Raw genomic sequence first — 19,400 nt, 5'->3', positions numbered from 1 at the left:
ATGATTGACAAATATCATCCTTTTTACTACTTGAAATTTAGCTTTTGTATATTAAGGGAAAAAAAGGCCTGTAGGCTTCCTTAAAAAGTAGGGTGTACATTTTTCTTTCTTTATATGTTCTGTATAATCAAAATAATTAATTTATTAATTATGATGAATAAATTAGTAATAAATATTCAGTAATATTTCATAGGTGCAGGTTCTGTGGTGCTTAGAATTTCAATGACACTCAGAAGTAGCTTTCAGGTATGACATTTAGTTTAGGAATTAGATGATGAGACTCAACTACTTTACCATTTACTGCCCACCTGGAAAGAACATTTCAAACTTGCTGCTCTGAGTGATCATACTGCTGTGCTGTTCCACTGCCTGTCTTGTGATAGAGATTGATAGCACTTTTTTGTTCTGAAATGATTTTCCAAATTTTGAGCTGAAACCTTCTTTTCCCATATTCTTCATATGCTCTGGAGGCCTTCATCTCTAACAAACTACTGAATGAAGCCTGCTTCCTACAGACAGAAAGGTGTTTTCTTCCCCAAAGAAAGTGTTAGAAGAAAGAATATTAAGACAATCAGAGTCTCTAGCTATTTCCTCATAGTAGAAGCTACTTGAAGATGATTGCTTGTGTCTTTTTAAAAAGAGACCACTAAAATGCTTCACATTTTACTGCACTGTTCTTAGTGAATTTAGGTCTCCACAGCTCCAGACCAAATGTGTTTGAAAGAATCAATGGGTTTGTGCCAAGAACCCAACAGGGAGGAAGAATGTACTGAGGATCAGCAGAGAGATTGTTTTGTGGCTCTCTAGGAACGTGGAAAAATCTGTGAAAGAAGGTAGATCCAGCAACATCAAGCTGGATTTTTTGAAATGGACATTGTAAATTCCTGCTGTGGTTTCCTTTGGTCAGGCAGTATCAGCAGTGCAGTTAAATGGACACTCATTGCAATTTCGTTATCAAATCAGGACTTCCGTGAGTCTGTGCAACTTCAGGTGTTTAAGGAAAAGGGGTCATTCAAGGCAGGAGGGGTTTTTGATTAGGGTTGCTGTTAGTTTTGTTGACTTTCTTCCCTCTTTACCATTTGCTGATTTCAGTTGAGGAGTCTGTGTGTGTTGGGCCTTTACCCTTTCATGAAACACAGTCCTTGTCAGGGCAGAGGAGGGTATGTGTACAGGGTTTTTTTATTCTTCGCTGAGAATTTACTGTAGCAGATGTTGTCCAAGCTTCTTCCTACACGGTTATGTTTTGATTGTTTAATGAGGCAAAGAGGAGATAAAGCACTTCTGCAATTCTTAGATTAACTGACTTTTCAAGGTGCTAACAGTGGACATATGGCAACTGTTCTACCAATGCATGTGGAAGCAAGCCACGATTTTAACATCAGGGTCAAATGCAGTCAGCTATGCAGTAGTCAACTTCTGCAGAGGTAGTTACACAATCGAGCCACCTGTTTATTCGGGAGGGGAAGATTGACTCCTGATAGAGAACCTGCGTGTGCTTAGTGATATGTTTTGGAGCTCTTTGAATATGCTTAGTTACTACAGCTTCTGGCAGAATTTCACCCTGATGTACTGTAGAGCTCTTTGCTTTCATATAATCTTTAGCTGATATTTACCAGTGGAGTGTTGTGTTGCTTTCTGGTGCCCATACTCCAGCTTACAGGACAGAGCCAGTGTGATTCCTGACACAAAGGCTAGTCAGTACAACAGTCCTGCTGTCAAGGAGCCATTATTTGTTTCTTAATGCTAACACAGTGACTTTGCTAATGATGTTCATCTTCCTGACTTAAGATAACTTGCCTCCCTCAGAAGTCATCAGAGAGAAAAGGAAACCTCCAGACAGAAGTATAGCCTATCTCTTCTCTTTTTGTAGAAGTACAATAAATGTCTGGTATAGGCTGACATTTAATGGGCTCAATGAAAGCAATGTATCCAATACAAGCAGATGAGAATTGTAATGTTTCTTTCCTTTGTACCACTCTTTTCCTTTGCATAACTTCTAAAGTTGTGCTCTAGTCCTGTAGTAGAGTGATAGTTGGAAGTCAGCATTAACTCTTGTTCTTGCCTAAAGCAAAGCATTTTGCTGTTTTATTCCCAGCATTTGATGATGAAATAGTTTCTACAGATGTCTCCCGTTATGTTGAGGATCCTGGGTTTGGGTACAAAGACTTTGCAAGGCGAGGAGAAGACCATCTGCCAACATTCAGAGCTCAGGTACCATCTCTTTAAAGCACATTCAACTCAAAGAATGTTTATATATCTCACTACAGAGCATAAAGTGGTTATAGTGGGGCATGTTTGTTGCATGCTCCTTTTCTTGTCCTGGTTCATTAAATAACTCAAAACCTTGCATAAATCTCCCTGAGATGGAGTCTTTGACTATTTGTCAATCTCTGGCAAGGCAATACTTGGCTTTCCACCTTACTTCAGTTATTACCAGTATTAATGTTTGAAAACTGTAAAGCATATCTGAAATAAAAGGGAAAGGCAGAAAAACAAGAATTTCTTTCCCATTCCTTCAGATGTTGTAGAAAAAAAAATCCACTGGAGCAACTTTTTATTCCTGTCATTTTACCAAGTACTCTCTGTCCAGTGGCTTTCAATACCTGGATACATACAAGTCTGTGAGAGCGATTTGGGGAGTATTGTTCTCATATGTGCACCAAATTTCTACACTTGGAATGCTATGAAAGAAAAGGAATTCCTAAATATGATTACTGAAGTTTTTGCTGTATTTTAATACATTTTTCTCGGTGCTATTGGAAGAACAGAATATATATTTTACGTGTAGATTGTCTTATATACTGACATCCTTTGTCATGACCAGAATCATGAGCTTCATATTATATACAACAGGAGGGACATTCTAGGTGGTTCTGTTCTGTCTTACAGAGCACATTCCTAAGCAGTCTAGAAGTAAACAGAAAGCAAGGGAAGAAATCCTCAACTAAATCAGAGAACTTCAATTAAAATGACAGTGGGTGCAGGAAAACTCCATGGTCAGAAGATGTATCTGAGACTGTAAAATAAAGAATCCACGATTGCTCTCAGGAAATGTATTTAGCTTTATAGCAGTCTTTGCTGAACTGGGTAATTTATTCTGTGGTCTTTATATGAGCCTGAAGTAGGTTATTACTGCCAAAAAGAATAAGGCATAGTCAGTGCCTATAAATCAAACAATCTGCCTAACTACTTTAGGAGCAGCAGGCTCCCTTGGAAAAAAGCTCCAAAGAAGTTGAAATTGGAACTGAAACATCTCTGCTCTTAAATAAACAGGACAGCTTCTGGCTAACATTCAAAGGAGTCACCTTGATAACTTAACTTTATTATGTCCTGCTCTTAGCAGTTGGATGTATATACCCACAGTCTCCCAAATTCTCTGCTATTAATTAATGTTTTAAATTTTAAGCATCCCAAACACCTGCAATAAGTTTAATCCTTACTCTGATAAACCAAAACTGCCTTTGTCTCTATAGTTTTAAATTTATTATTAGAAAAAGGGTATTCTATACACAGCAGAATATCACTAAGCTTGTTTTTAGGGGGGAGGTTTCACTGATAATAGGATCAATTGCTGTAAGTCAGCAGCAGTTTCCCCTCTCTGGGCCTTCTGGCTCTCAAGAGGCTTTTGTGATGTCCTGGACACTTTTCCAGGGTTCTATGGGTATGGCATATTTCTCACAAGCCTTACAGTCTTTTGTACTGGCAGCCAGAGGCCAAACATGATGATGTGACATGTTTTAGATGTCATTGATGCCTCCATGAGACAACGGAGCACTGTTCTGCTCTTCCCTGCTGTCCTGCTCAGGGGGACAGGACAGTGGACATGCTTCAAGGTGCCCAGGTGACAGTCCTGGCCTGGCAGTACCTTTGGAAAACAGCCAGAAACAGGAAGGAGATGGAGATGATACCCTCAGTTGAAAAGATGCCATCAGTGATGGGATGATAGAGCACTTGACAAGGATGTGTGCACACTCTCACTTTCTGTGTGACAGCAGTGCGGAGCGCCCTTGCTCCTGCTCTGGAGCAGGATGGTTCTTCCTGCTGTGCTGCCACTCTGCAAAGATTTCCCATTCCTCATGTAAGCAGGCAGGCTTTTACCTTGCAGTCCAGGTGCTTGTCTAAGACCAAAGCAGCCTGGATTTTATCAGTTTTTTCAGGGATGGTTCAGTACTTTACCCAATGATTGTACATCCTAGCTGAAAGTAAAAACTCCATCTCTGTGTGGAGCTAAGCACCAAAGCCTCCAAGAGGAGCAAGTTTTTAAACTTAAAGGCCAGTCCCACATGGAATGATACTGGTCAGAGTGGCAAAGCAGAAGATTCCCTAAGCACTTCAGGAGAAGCTTGAGGGTTTTTCACCTGTAGGCTAATGATATCCAGGGCTGGGGTGTCACAACGTGATATTCATTGCCAAGAATTCTGGGGGAGTAGAGCAGGTGATGTGGATGAAGGATTCAAAATGCAAGTTTTGGAAGAGAATAAAGTCATAACTATCAGACAACAAAAACTGTTGAGTTGTAGAGAAGATGACATAAGGAATTCACTTCATTTGTGCCTTTATATATTTTCTTCTCTTCCTGCAGGACTATACTTGGGAAAATCATGGCTTTTCCCTTGTAAACAGGCTTTATTCTGATATTGGGCATCTCCTGGATGAGAAGTTTCGGATGGTGTATAACCTCACATATAACACTATGGCAACACATGAAGATGTTGATACAACTACACTAAGAAGAGCTTTATTTAACTATGTCCACTGTATGTATGGAATCAGGTATGGACAAAAATTCCCTGGCTTAGGAATACATGTTAAAACTATGTAAACAGAAAAATAAACCGTGTGTAAAGCATCATTTTAGATCGGGTGTTTAAAGTGGAGATGGTACCTCTGTCTGGAAGTTGGAGTGGTTTTGCTGGCATATCAGTATAATTTCTCCTTCCAGTGCAGAAAATGAGTCAGGATGGAAATTTTTACAGAAATGTCTTCTCTGAAGCCAGCCTCTATCCTTCATTCAGGAAAGACAACATCCCTAAGCAAGTTCACAGACAACACCAACTTGGGCAGGGGTGTTGATTTGCTGGAAGGAGCTAGCAAGGCCCTACAGAGGGCTCTGGACAGGCTGGATCAGTGGGCCAAGGCCAATTATATGAGGTTCAGTAATGTCCAGTGCCGAGTCCTCCACTTGGGTCACTACAATCCCAGGCAGCACTACAGCCTGGGGGCAGTGGCTGGGAAGATGTTTAGTGAAAAGGCCCTGGGGGTACCGGACAACAGCAGCTGAACATGATCCAGGGTGTGCCCAGGTGGCCAAGAAGGCCAGTGGCACTCTGGCCTGGATCAGCCAGGGTGCGGCCAGCAGGAGCAGGGCAGTGACCGTCCCCCTGTACTCAGCACTGGTGAGGCCACACCTGCAATCCTGTGCTCAGTTCTGGGCCCCTCACTGCAAGAGAGAGACTGAGGGGCTGGAGCGTGTCCAGAGAAGGGCAACAGAGGTGGGGAAGGGTCTGAAGCACAAGTCCTAAGAGGAGCAGCTGAGGGAGCTGGGGGTGTTTAGTCTGGAGGCTCAGAGGGCACCTTATCACTGTCTACAACAACCTGAGAGGAGACCGTAGCCAGGCGGGGGTCAGCCTCTTCTCCCAGATAACAAGTGACAGGATAAGAACAAATGGCTTCAAGTAGCACCAGGGGAGGTTTAGTTTGGATATTAGGGAAAATTTCTTCACAGAAAGATTTGTAAAGCATTTGAACAACCCACAGAAGTGGGAGAGCAACCATCCCTGGAAGTGTTCATAAAATGGTGGATAAGGCATGTGGTTTAATGGTGAACATGGTGGTGGTTTAGGGTTAACCATTGGATTTGATGATCTTAAAGGTATTTTCCAGCCTTAAAATTCTATGATCCTACTAAACCTTTCAGATCCTCTCTAAACATGTGGTTTTTGGTTATATATGAGAAATGTTCCAGTTCCCAAGCTTAAGAACATGATGCTGCAAAAGACAAGGCTTTTAGAAAGTTAACATGAAGCAGAATGATTGCTTGTGTTATGTAGGTATGATGACTACGATTATGGAGAAGTTAATCAGCTACTTGAACGCAGCCTGAAGGTTTACATAAAGACAGTGACCTGCTACCCAGAGAGAACGACTAAGCGCATGTACGATAGTTACTGGCGCCAGTTCAAGCACTCGGAGAAGGTATGTGCTCCAAAGCCAAAGTGGCTTCACAGAGACCTCTGTGCTGCTTGAAAATTAAAATATGGGGACATCTAAAACAGCAGCATCTGTCACATGATCATCTGTTTTAAATCAGAGGAAAACAAATGAGAATCATTCCTTGAGTGTTAGCTACCAATTTGACAAAAATACTTCTTAGTGTGCTGGAAATAATAATTATTACTATTATTTTGAGTAATTTCTCCATAAAATTGAATGGACAACTGTAAAAGAAAAGTAAAGATAGTTTACTTTTATAAAGTTTTAAAGATAAACTTGGGAATGCAGAAGTGGTCAACTATGCCAATACTTGGGATTCGGAGATCAAGAAATACCTAAATATATATATATATATATATATATATATATATATATATATATATATATATATATATATATATATATATGTATACTTTATGGTGTTTTTCAGCAATAAAAATGTCAACATGCCTTCAGATATCACATTAAACACTTCCTGAGAGGGGTTCAGTGCATGAGTCCCTGCTAGCATATCTGGCATGGAAACTGTTCCTTATTCTGTTCTCCTATATAATGGTCACAGGTAGTATTAAAGATAACCAAATATAATTTATTGGTTAGAACTAATAGTTCTAACTTTAGTTAGAACTAAAGAACTAATGCCATTAGGATACAAAAAAAGGTTTAAAGGCGGCTTCTCAGATGGAAGATTGCTTAAAGCAGCAGTTGAGGCTAGTTCCTTGCAGTCCTGGGATGTTGTCCATATTGGCATCACTACACAGCTGTTTCTAGAGGAACTGTAGTCCTGCAGCAGGCTACAGGGAGAAAAGACGAAGTTTTCTTACAGCGATACTTTACTAAGGGTTAGAATTTTCAGCCTGAATGAATAAACCATGTTGCATTCAGAGGTGAGCTAAATGGCTGATGTAATTTTTTACAGGTTCATGTCAATCTACTTCTGATGGAGGCTCGGATGCAAGCTGAACTTCTGTATGCCCTTCGTGCCATAACTCGTCACTTAACCTGAAGCACTCGCTGGCCAGGAGTACTGGGGCTTTTACTGAGTATGTAAAGACCTTTCGAAATAGATACACACCAGAAGCTGTTTGTGATGTAGCATCAGGTTATTCAATTCTCTAGTGTCAAAGTTTAGCCGTGCTTCTTGGCGGCTGTAATGTGCAATGACGTGTTTTATTTTCTTGATGCTTAACATTACTAATGATAACAAAAGTAACACTGAGGAGCGCTACTCTGCATTGTTTCCGGCCGGATTTCTGCACCGTGGTCAGGATCCTGAAACTGGTTTTATTGCATCCAATCCTAGCGCTTTGTTCTTTAAGCACTGGAGTGAAGTGCTTAGAGACTTCTTTTTCCAAGCAATCATTTTTCAGATGAGTGGAGTCCAGCAGAAGATCAGTCCTGCCTGTCCTGAGAACATCCCACCACGTCGTGGCTCGCGACAGAGACACGCGGGCTGTGCTGCATCGAATTGCCCACTGGATTCTTCTGTGTGTCCTGGAGACTGCTGCCAGTCACTGTCTTACTACAGCAATTGGAGGTGATGCAAGATGTGGATGCAAACATCAAGCACACTTTAATGTGAAATTAATCTTGATAAATCCTACAGCATGCTACTGAAGCGCAAAATTCATTCACGCTTTCTCGTGCCCCTTCGCAAGGAGAAGAGGCCTCACAATTTGCCATTTCAGCCACACTTACTGTGTTTCAATCATGCATAGTCTTGTTTTACTGACAGTCACCCTCAATTGTCCTGACAATATCCATGCTCATCACGTGTTGCAATTTGTTTAGTTGGCACCTATAAAATTAATACACAGGCTGACCAAAAATAGGATTGTGGGATTTTTTGCACTCTCTTCTTTATCAATGTTTTAACTAAGGAAAGTAAAGGAAGGCTAGTATATCTATTCTTTCATATTGGATGTATAGAAATTATTTCCCATAACTTTTTCATAGCATGAAATTGTAATATTCAAAGATTTAAAAGTTTCTATGCATTAGTATGAGTGAACAAAAGAAAAGTGCAATATTTAAAAAGAAAGCAAGCTTTTTTCCCCTGACATGCCACTGCTAAAGTGTCCTTCTTATATAGCCATAAAGAAATTTTAAAACCAAATTTCTTTATTGTCTAAGGCCTAGCAGTTTTGTTTTAGCTTTTATGGCTTAAGACAACCTGATACTGAGATGCCAAAGCATCCCCAAAACAAAGCATTTTTGGACAACCAGTAATATTGGGGAAGGGAAGAAATAAGCTGCCAAAAATGTCACACTTTTGTGCTGTTTTCTGTTGCTTTTGACTAATGTTTGAGAGCACAAAATGTTGATATTTATAGCTTTATTTTGTATTGCATTTAATGAACCAGTGAAGTGCCTAAAGAGATGCTTAAACTTACCCATTAGAACACAAGGTAACTGCTTCAGCTTTTGTCTGATGGTTTGGACTTTTCATATTTCTTTTGAGGAGGGTGACCTTTATTTCTGTGGTATACATTCATAACTAACTGGACAGGTTTACTTTTAATGTTCTTTTGGATTGTAGAAATTAATGCAGGACTTTTTTTCATTGGTGATTGCAGAGTAGTTAGAAAAAAAATACTACCAGTCATATTTTGACACTTTTCATTTACAAAACCATGGACCAGTACTCTACTGAAGTTACTTTTCTCTTTTCTTCCTTTTCCTGACCCTTGCTTTGACTTTGCATGTTGTTTTTTCTGCTTTATCTGTCTGTTCCAGATTGGAAAGCCCAATGATTGTACACTTTTCTGCACTTTCAGACTGCAGACTCTGCATGTGAAAACCTTTTGAGGAAAAAAATCAGTAATTTTTTTTTTAAGTGTCATGTTGGCTATTTAGAAAACTACCCAACCAGGCAGCACTGGTCTACCTGCTAGAGAGCAATGGGTAGAACATCAGATTTATTTATCTTGTATAGCTAACTGCAAAGATTTCTCAGAAATACTGAGATGCTCATATGTGTGAACTTGGATTTGCTTTCTAAATTGTTATGATCCTTTTCCCCCCTCTTGTGATTGTAGTGGCCATACCTAATGGCTTCTGCTGAGAGAAGTTTTCATGCAATACTTCTGGTTTTTTTTCAAGTGATGGGAACTGTTCAGTGCTACTTTAAATTTCTTTGCATTGAAAAGTCAAGTAGTCCTCAAGAAGCACAGCTGAGCTCTGGAAAGGAGGTGAAACTAGATTTGGGTAACTAATACGATGGCTTCGTTTCCCCTCAGAAATGCAAAGACTTCTGGAGTAGGTTGAGTTTTACATTTGGAAACATGAGTGCCTTTACTTCTTTCCTTGTGAAATATACTTGCCAGCTCAAATGCCTTCATGAGCATAGTACATGAGCAGATTTGAAATATAGAAACCATAAATGGATTGCTTCATAAAACTTGTAGTAAACCAGTGTTTTGTTTTGGTTTTTTTAAGTGCCATATCAAGTCCTATATGGCCTGCAAGACATTCCATCACAGGAAATGTCATTGTACAGCTAGTTTGCTATTTTTCTCTCTTTTTTTTTAATATTACATGCAAACTTGAAACATCTGGAAATGTTTTCCACGTGGCATTTTTTTCCAAAGTATTGCAGTTACAGTGCAACAATTTATAGCCTAGTTTTTTTACACAAATTTGGGATTTTAATAGATGTTTGCTCAGAATAGGTGTTTAAAGTCAGAAAATGCTGCCATACACTTTACATGTGCTTTGGGTTCACACTGTGCCAGCTTTTAACGTGCAACTGTTCTTGGAATTTTTTTTTTGCATTTTTTAAAGCATGCATGAATGTGAATCCTCACACTTTGTTCATTAATATTTTTCTTAAGGGTACCATAATGATTGGAAGTGTAGAGCCTCTCCCTCTGTGTTGCTTCATTGGAATTGGTAATTACCAGCATTCATGTTAGTCCACAAAATCCCAGCCGTGACCAACACAAAAACAAAGTGTACAGTCTCCTGTCTGCTGAAGAGAAAGCTTGATAGGTACAAATTAACCAGTTAGCACAGGGAACACTGTGAGTAGGGAACAGAGCTTTTGAGCATGAACAGCTTCTTATCATTGCAGAGTCACTTAAAATGTGTGTTGCTGTAGAGTAGGTCCTTGCTCTATTTTTTTTGGTAATGAAGAGAAGTGAAAAAGGTGCCAACTGCAGAAATCATTTGCATTTCCCAGAACACTCTACCCACAGCTGAATTTCATGAGAGTATCATCATATAAGAACAGAAATAATTGTTAAAACAGAAATAATAATTTTAAATTTGAGTGCAGTTTGTGGGGATAGCTACTATAGCTAGTGCTGTGGTGTCCTATGAGAATTTTGGTGAGCTGTAGATGGATTTATTTTCATCCAGGCTGAATTGAAACATATATCCTTTGTCCTAAAGCCTTCATTAAAATGAAAATCACAGAATCATAAAATCTGCTGAGTTGGAAGAGGCCCACAAGAGGCCCAACTCCCTGACCCTGCACAGGACAGGCCTAATGCCATATGCTTGAAAGCATTGTCCAAACACTTCTTGAACTCTGTCAGTCTTCCCTGGGGAGCCTGTTCCAGTGCCCAGACACCCTCTGGGGGAAGAAGCTTTTCCTGATATCCAACCTAAACCTCCCCTAACACAAATTCAGGCCATTCTGCCCAGTCTTGTCACTGGGCACCAAAGAGATCAGTGTCTGTCCCTCCTTTTCCCTCTCAAAGAAGTCGCAGACTGCAGTGAGGTCTCCCTTCGGTCTCCTCCAGGCTGAACAGACCGAATGACCTCAGCCACTCCTCACATGGCTTCCCCTCAAGGCCCTTCACCATCCTTGTGGCCCTTCTTTGGATGCTCCCTAACCGTTTCATATCTTTCAGATTGTGGCACCCCAAGCAGCACACAGGAGTTGAGGTGAGGCTGCCCCGGTGCGGAGCAGTGCGGGACAATCCCCTCCCTTGCCCGACACCTTGATCCTTGAAAAGGATGTACTTCAGCTGTAAGAGTTAAAGAATTGCCACTATCAGCTCTTCCTGTGTATTAAAAAAAAAAGCTTTAAGGACAGGAAGATCAGTGCTTGTAAACAATTACAAATGTAAGTATAAATTTAGAACAGATCAGAAAAGAACAAAAAGGAAAACATTTTGTTGCTCTATTACTTGAGTGTGAAAAGTCAAAGCACCAGATTATTCAAGTGTATATTTGTTTGTAGTGCTACTGATATTTTCATGGGATTTGAAAAAAGCAGCTAGCTGCCTAAATTTCAATGGGGATTTAAGCACCCAGGCACTCAGCAAAATCCTAGAAGATGCCCACTTGAAAGTTTGAGTCAGGTTTTTAAAGAAACTGAGTCACCTAAATAAAATAGAATAAAATTAATTTCCATAGAGACTAAAGGAATAATATGTACCGGATCCATGTGATTCACAGTGATTGTTAATGAAATGAGTTGTTTTGAGGACTTAGTGTAGACTTTAAGAAATCTCTCCTAAAGGAGTTAAACTGTAAGCCACTGCTCTTGCAGAACAGGTTTTCAATGTTTCTCATGCATGTGTGTTTTCCATGAACATAGGCATGCATTTCAGGCTCATGATCCAGAATTCGGACTCCCTTTCAGAAGAGCTGGGTTGTTTAAGGTCTACTTGCAGAAAACATTCATTGGTGGTAGTAAGTGGATAGCATGTGCCTGAACCAAAAATTCTTGGATCAAAAGAAATACCCCAAATCTTCTTGATCTCAAGTGATGTTCTTTCAGTTACTTTCTGTAGATGTTTGGATCCTTCTCCCATAAATAAGGGGTGATGTTGCACAAAACAAAGGAAGAGGGAGTAGATTCATTGTAAATTAACTTTGCCAGAGCAGATCTTACTATGAAGCTGTAAGAATTAGTTGCTGTTAGCAGTCATTCCAAGAGCTGGACAAAATGTCAGTTTTCATTACCTGAACTTCAGGTTTATTGTTCCTCGTCCCCCAGCACTATGTTTGAAAAGATGCATCCACCAGCTTTCCTATATTTGGGAATTGTAAGTGAAACATTTTATCTCCAAATGAAAATTAATACAGTATTTCATACCTACTGCATAGATTACAGGTGTGAGAGATGGAGAGAGCACAGTAGTATGAGGAAACTTCAGGAGCATCTTGATCAGTGTTAATTTATTCCTTAGAGCACATTTCCTGGCAGGTGGTTGTGCTGCTGCTCCCCCAGTCTGCATCAGGTCTCTCTTGCAGATATTTAATCCTTTGCTGCTCATCAGGGGAAAAATTGTCATTTTCCAACCTGCCACCACCCCTGTCCTGCATCAAGTGCTTCCTGTCTTCCCAATTCCCAACCCCGAGCAGCCTCCCAGCTGCAGGGACAACCTCCCAGCCTTAACCTTGAAAACAAGGTTCCTCTACCACTGCCTGTTGGTAAGGGCAGAGGCTCTTTCTTGCATTTAGAAACACTTAATTGCCGTAGTAGATTATTTCTGGACAGGAAAATGGTAAATGTGGTTCAAAAGGATGAAACTCAATATTTGCTTAGTAGTGTGTCAGAGTTACAGAGTCAAAGAGTATGTCTGGAGTTACAGTAAAAATGCAGTGGATTCACTAAGGAAATTCTTCCTTTGGTGAAACACCCCATGCTTGAGCTGTCAGCTTTGCAGGTTTCTCAGAGGGACATCTCAGAGGGAATTTGAGGTCCCCTTCTGCCAGGCAGGCTTACAGGGCCATCTGGCTGGCAGTCCCTGGGGTGCCTTGCAGCCAGGCAGACTGCATCCAGCCTCTGGAACAAGTGGATTTGGCTTTTTCATTTATCTATAGGAAGAAAATCCAAATGCATGTTGTGGAGCAGCTGCTGGAGACAGAGTTGGGTGTTCCTAGGGTACCGAGTATCATCAGGACTTGAGGAAAATAGAAACCTTGTTCCTGACAGTAGTTAGAGGTACTGGAGATGCCAATTGTTACAGTGACTGTGGGGAGCAAGCCAGTCTTTCAGCATCAGCAGGCACAGACCACGGGTGCTCCCAAGGAGACACGGCTGGTGCAGGAGGAGTTGAGGTATTGGTCAGCTGAAGAAACTTCACTGATGTGTCTGAGAGGTTCTCTTGTGTGCCTGTACATAGGGGAGGTGGTGGAGGATGCCTCCTTCCACAGTGTCCAGAGGGCTTCTTTGGGAACAGAGCTGGGATCCTTTCCTTACTCCAGAGATGGAGTAGGGGAAGGGACCCGTTCTGTCCAAGAAAAACTTGCTGCTGTTGAATTGCATTTTCTCATCCCCATCAGCCCTTTGAAGGGAGTTTTAAGGCAAAATGTGTCAATCACTAAGCATTGTGTCTCCAGCTGAGGAGTCCAGGGGGGCAGCAACAGCAGCAGCTCCAAACACCGACAGTCCAAAACTGTGTCTCATTCCTCACTTCATGCTCATGTCGTGCCACCAGACCCAAACCTCTTCCCTCCAGCCCAGCTGCCACATGCCCAGGTGGCTGCAGGAGCGGCCTGCTCATGGTGGTGGGTGATGTGGCCACTTTTAGGGGGAAAATAATAATATATAGGCTACAACCCTTGGACTCTGCTAGGCAGTGCAGTCAGAGGTCTTTTCATGACTGTGACCAGAACTGGATATGAACTGTAGCTTCAAAGAATAGGAATTTTGCAAACTTGAAATCTCTTGATTTTACCCTTTCCTCCTTTTGCTGGAAAGCCACACGATGAATGTATATGCTTTATCTTTCTATCCGACATAACTGAAAATCAGATTGCCAACTCCTTGTTTTGTATTAGCCTTTTTTTTAAAAAAAAAAAAAAAGGAAAGTTTGTGAGCAATATATGTAGCATGCTGTGAACGTCTGTTTTGATCTTTATAGTTACTCTTTAATCCATCAGTATTAACTCCAGTTCTTTTTTTGTGTTCCCCTTGGTACTTCGTATGCAGTGTAAGCAGAAGCTGTGATCGGCTTTGCAGTCCTGTGCCATGTTACTGTAACTCCTTGATTTTTTTAGGAAGCACCTGACTGTGGGCCACCCTGGGGCAGGTAGCGTGCCCGTACACGACTGCCACTTTTCGGTCTCTTGTACTATGTATAGTTCTAAGTAGAATAAGCTTTTTAACAGAATATTGATGAGGTTATTGATGAGTCACACAGGCTGCAAGTGTCTGGTGTGTGAGAGTCTTTGTATTTATAGTTGTTGGGGTTTGGTTTTTTGTTTTGTTGTTTTTGTTTTTTTAATTCATAAAGTAGCAAACTTGATAAACATAGCCACTTTAAACTGCTCTTGCTAAACAGACCCTGCTGTAGATAAAATACCACTGTAGATACAGGGAGAAGCACCAGCCGACCTCTCTCAACTGTGGGTGAGTCGAGCCCCTCTCTGCCCAAAGCACGGCCCGAGCCACACGGCCACCCTGCGTGTGACCACACGTAGACCCAAACGTGGCCAAGGCTGGGGCCTGGCATCTGTTTCAGCCCCCTGTGCCCCAAAGCCTGCTGCAGGCTGCCTCCTACACTCTGCTCACCAACGCACAGGGCAAGCACGAGCTCGCTGGCATGAGAGGGATGGACAGACCAGCTGCTGGACCACGAACATGGTTATGGCACTTCTGCAGCCAAAAAGCTTCCAAGCCTCTCTCGAGTGCAAAAATTAGCCCTTGATTTGCTGACTGCAGAGCCTGGCACATTGGGGTAAGAAGCAGCATTGGCTCCCTGTTGGCAGCCGTGGGTCTGAGCCCCCTTGGCTGGGGCAGGTGGCAGGGCAGCACCGTGCCCAGAGAGGGGCGTTTCATTGCATCTCCCACTCTGACCCTCTGCACAGGGGGTAAGTTGTACCCAGCCCAGCAGCTGTCAGCCTCCTGCCTCCCTGTGCTACGGCCATGCGGGCGTTTTGGGACGGAGGGTTAAGGACAAAGCTCTGATACTGTAGCTCCCTCCCACCACCAGGAAGCAAGGAAGTGTGGTAGCTCTGTGGGTCCCACAGTCCCTACAGCATCCTGTGGGGAGGTGTCACATCTCCTGTCCTGCCTCTCAGGTCACTGCCTGTCCTGAGCCCCAGGGATAGGCCACGGGCTCCATGCTTTCATGGGAGGTTTGCCTGCAAGGTGAGGCAGCTGCTAGGAGCTCACTGTGGGTTCCCACAGCAGCTTTTATCATTTCTTTCCTGTTGTTGCTGGTTGGGTTTGTTGGTTTTTTTCTTTTTTTTTTTGAAAGGACAGACTGACCTAGTGGGATGGAATTTTTTGTGTGTGACTTTTGTTAGTTTTTAAGTTACCCGACTTGAATTTATCTGAACAGATGCAGAAGGAACTTTCTTTTTTTGTGAGTTAAGAGACAAAAATGCATTTTTAAACAAAGGAATCATGTATTAACATTTTAACAGCAATTCATAAATCTGCACTTTTTATGAGGTTTTGAAAAATCTATTTATAGGTACGGAACAATGGGGTTTGTTTAAAACTGTATCGCATTTATACTTGCTGAAATTACTTTCATTGTTATCAGTAGGAATTCCATTGGTTAAATAAAATGGATAAAACCTGACTCCTGTTTGAGCCATCATTAGCCACATGCTGGGGAACACATCTCTAGAGCAGAACATCCTGTGTTTTGGGACCAATCCCGTCCTCAAAGTGTCCTTCCTCTCCATGCCTTTGTAGTGGGTTTTAATTTATGTATCATTCTTCAATACAGAGATTATTTAATTAGTCTTCCAGGGAGACCTCGGCAAACCCCAGGGCAGAAGTGGGTAAGAGCCATAAAAACAGGAAGGGCAAGCAAAGGTGAGAGGAAATGTGTGCTGGCTCAGGGCAGTGCCAAGCTTACCTGGCAGTCAGATTGCCCCCAAGTCCCCAAACCCTGCCCCCTGCCCCATCCATCCCCAGAGAAGGGTCACCAGGGGAGGGATCACCAGGGAAGTCTGTCCTGGGGGAGATGACAATTTCCCCTCAGAAAGACTAAACTAGTTAACACAAGCTGCAGACCTGGGATGTTTCAGGTGTAACTTCACCTCCAGCTGCAGGATGCACAGATCACAGTAAGATAAATACCTGTATGTATATAAATATCTGCACATATATAAAGTGCTTGTTTATTTGCTTTCAGTGGGAGTTTCAAAACTCTGAAAATATCTGTTATCTTAGGTCCAGGTCCCTTGGTACAGGTGGTGTGGCTGTCACCTCCACTCGCCAGAGCAGCTCGGGACTGGAGGGGCACCATGTCACCAGCACCACTGTGGAAAAAAAAGATAAAAATCTTGCAGTATTCCTCAAAGCCAAGGGCTGCTTTGGAATTCCTGCTTTACCCCTTAGAAGTCCCAGAGCATGGGTGATCAGCAGGGCAGAACAGTGCCACCCTCAAGTGAGCCCTGCCCTGATTTTGGTGCCTGCTCACACCCTGTGTGTGGTGTGAGTGCTCACGTGGGGATATCCAGCACAGGAGAGCACAGCTCTGCTCCCCAACACCCCATCCTCACCTCTCCAGCTGGTTTCCCACAGGAAATTCAGAGCCAAAAACATCCGTGTGTTGGTGATTCCCCAAGACCTCTTTACCCATCCTCCCGGGCCACCACTCTGCTGCCATCTATCTCTGTGCACACTCTGGACACCAAAGGGTGGTGGCACACCAGGGACCATGTCACAGGGATGCCCACACTGAGTGGCAGCAGGGCAATCTCCCTGCAGCCCATAGGCTGTGGGATGTCCCTGGGACCTGGCAAAAGGCCATGGCTGAGATACAGGTAGGCAGCCCTGCATGGGCAGCACATCCCTGGGGAGACACCTGGCTGGGCTGACCCCAAGCCTCACCAGGTTCCTCCCCTCCTCATGGAGCACAGGGGGAAGCCCTGGTGTGCCCCATGACCATCAGCTGGGAGTGTGGGCACCCTCAGCCTCCCAGCTGGAGCCAAGAAGCCACGAGCAGGCCAGGGTGGCCGACAGAGTGGTGTGCCACTGCCAGCGGAGACTGGCTGCCCACTCACAGCCCAAGCAAGCCCACAGCTGTAGGGCTGGATTTCCTCTTCTGCTGTGGTCTCCTTTGCTTCTTGCCAGCATCACCTCAGGTTCCTGGTGCCATAGCGGGGAGGAGAAATGGTGACCAGCCCCAGACCCCTGTACAGAACCATCGGTGGATCTGCTCTACCAAGTGTACATTAACTGAAGTGCATCCAGCACGACTTCATCTCAGCACTACAGGCTTAATTAGACCAAATTTTAGGCAATGTGGGGGCATGGAAACTCCCCCCAAAACCTTTTAATTGGATCATGATGGAGTTGTCTGGTGAGGCACTTGGGCAGGGGGCCAGAGGCTCTACAAACCAAGCTAGAATTACATAGATTTTAAATAACATCTATGTTCATCCTGTCAATGAGCTCATGTAAACTTCATTGATTTTTTGTAAGCTTTTCAATATATAAGGAAGATGATCACTGCATTTGTATTTCCTGCTAAATTAAAACATTCCTCATCTTCCATTTGTGTTTTTCCCCTCAGGCTTTTCTAAGGCCCTTGGAGCAAAACTGGAACCTTTCTGACATGCAGGAAAGTGCTTTTGCAGAAGGGAAGTCCTCCTTCTTCTCCTGCCTGGGGCTGGTGTTCAGAGTATAAGTATATCCTGGCAATAAAACATAGCCAAAAAACTAGATACAGCAAATGCAACAAAACGTGATTACAGTCAAAACAGAATTGATTTAGCAGTGGTGACCTGCACCATTCAGTGTTGACTTGCTTAGGAAGGAGTTCCCCAGCAGTTTGCTGCCACAATGTGCAGCCCCGTGGAGGAGGGCTTAGCTTCAGCCCAGACCACCTCTGCCATGCTGACTTATGTCCCAGCATCTCTGAAAGCACCAGAAGGGCTGGGCTGGGGCGGTGGTGCTGCCTGAACACAGGCGTCTAATTTGCCTTGCAAAATTATCTAGCTACTCTCTCTTGGCTCCCTCTGCAATGCATGGAGAGAGGCAGAGACACCACCAGAGGGTGACATCTGCCCTGAATCATCTCCTGGGGGACTCTGACCCGCCTCCAACCTCCACGTCAGGGGAAACGCAGCTGGGATGCAGCATTCAGCTCTCAGGTGAAACTGCAGCTCACATCTGCAATACAGCAGAGCGATGCCGAAAATATCAGCTGAAAACATGGTATTAGATTTAAGCTAACTCCTAGGCTCTTTCTTTCTTTCTTTCTTTCTTTCTTTTTCTTTCTTTCTTTCTTTCTTTCTTTCTTTCTTTCTTTCTTTCTTTCTTTCTTTCTTTCTTTCTTTCTTTCTTTCTTTCTTTCTTTCTTTCTTTCTTTCTTTCTTTCTTTCTTCTGATGAAAAACAAAACAACAAAAATACATTTCTTGTGAAAAACAGGAACAGGAGCAGTTCCATTGGAGGCATCATCACCAGCTCTAATTAGTAGACCTGAGTGCAAATCCCCACAACTGCAGAGGTCCAAAAGCCTCAGTGCTGTGTCCACAGGAGCCCCAGCAGTGCCAGCAGGACATGTTGCAGGAATGTGCTCAGTGTTGAACACCTGCATCTGTTCACAGCTGGAAATGGGGGATGGAGAAAGAATGAGATCCTGAATAAGCTCCTGAGAGAAATAAAGAACAGGGATCAGGTTCCCAGATAGATCCTACACCACCAAACTTCCCTTGGGTCGGGAATGGGGGCATGATCTGAAGTATTACAGGATCTGGGAATGGACAAAATTATACTTCATCACTGGAGCCTGAGAGCCTGTTCACTTGTCTTTGATCACACATGAAGGTTGACTGTAGCCAGGAGCAGATCACTCTCTTCTCCCAGGCAGCAGGACACAGGACAAGAGGAAATGGCCCCAGGTTGCACCAGGGAGAGTTTAGTTTGGAGATTAATAAAAATTTGTTTACTGAAAGAATGGTCAGGCATTGGAGCAGACTGCTTAGGGAATTGGTGAATCACTCTTGCAACAGTTCAAGGAATACGTGGATGTGGCACTTGGGGACACAGTTAAGTGGTGCATTTGGTAGTGCTGTGTCAATGGTAGGACTCAATGATCTTAGAGGTCTCTTCCAACCTTAATGATTCTATCGGAGTAGTCATCCTCAACTGCTGTGGTGAAGAGCCTCAGATCTGCAGCCCTCTGACACCAGGACAGCCACTGTTACCATTCAAGCCTCTTCTGCAGCCTTGGGCTCTGGACCCTCACACATCCTTGGCAAGGCAGCCCCTTGCCCTACATCAGACACTCATTTTTGCAGGGTGGAGTGGTATTTTCA

The 19,400-nt window shown here is 43.1% G+C and overlaps 1 protein-coding gene across 2 annotated transcripts in view; it reads left to right on the top strand.

Moving 5' to 3' along the window:
* The window catches only part of SESN3 (sestrin 3), a 44,916-nt gene extending 29,212 nt beyond the window's left edge, over positions 1-15,704 (top strand). For both annotated transcript variants that reach the window (XM_038129486.1, XM_038129479.1), the window contains exons 7-10: positions 2,096-2,211; positions 4,583-4,773; positions 6,051-6,195; positions 7,133-15,704. In XM_038129486.1, coding sequence (XP_037985414.1) covers positions 2,096-2,211; positions 4,583-4,773; positions 6,051-6,195; positions 7,133-7,219 — 539 coding nt within the window. In that variant the 3' untranslated portion in view covers positions 7,220-15,704. The remainder of the gene's footprint in view (positions 1-2,095; positions 2,212-4,582; positions 4,774-6,050; positions 6,196-7,132) is intronic.
* The last annotated feature ends 3,696 nt before the right edge of the window (positions 15,705-19,400 follow it).

Source organism: Motacilla alba, chromosome 1 (assembly GCF_015832195.1).
Source record: "Motacilla alba alba isolate MOTALB_02 chromosome 1, Motacilla_alba_V1.0_pri, whole genome shotgun sequence".
In the NCBI taxonomy this organism is placed as follows: domain Eukaryota; kingdom Metazoa; phylum Chordata; class Aves; order Passeriformes; family Motacillidae; genus Motacilla; species Motacilla alba.
This window is presented reverse-complemented; position numbering and strand designations above follow the sequence as displayed.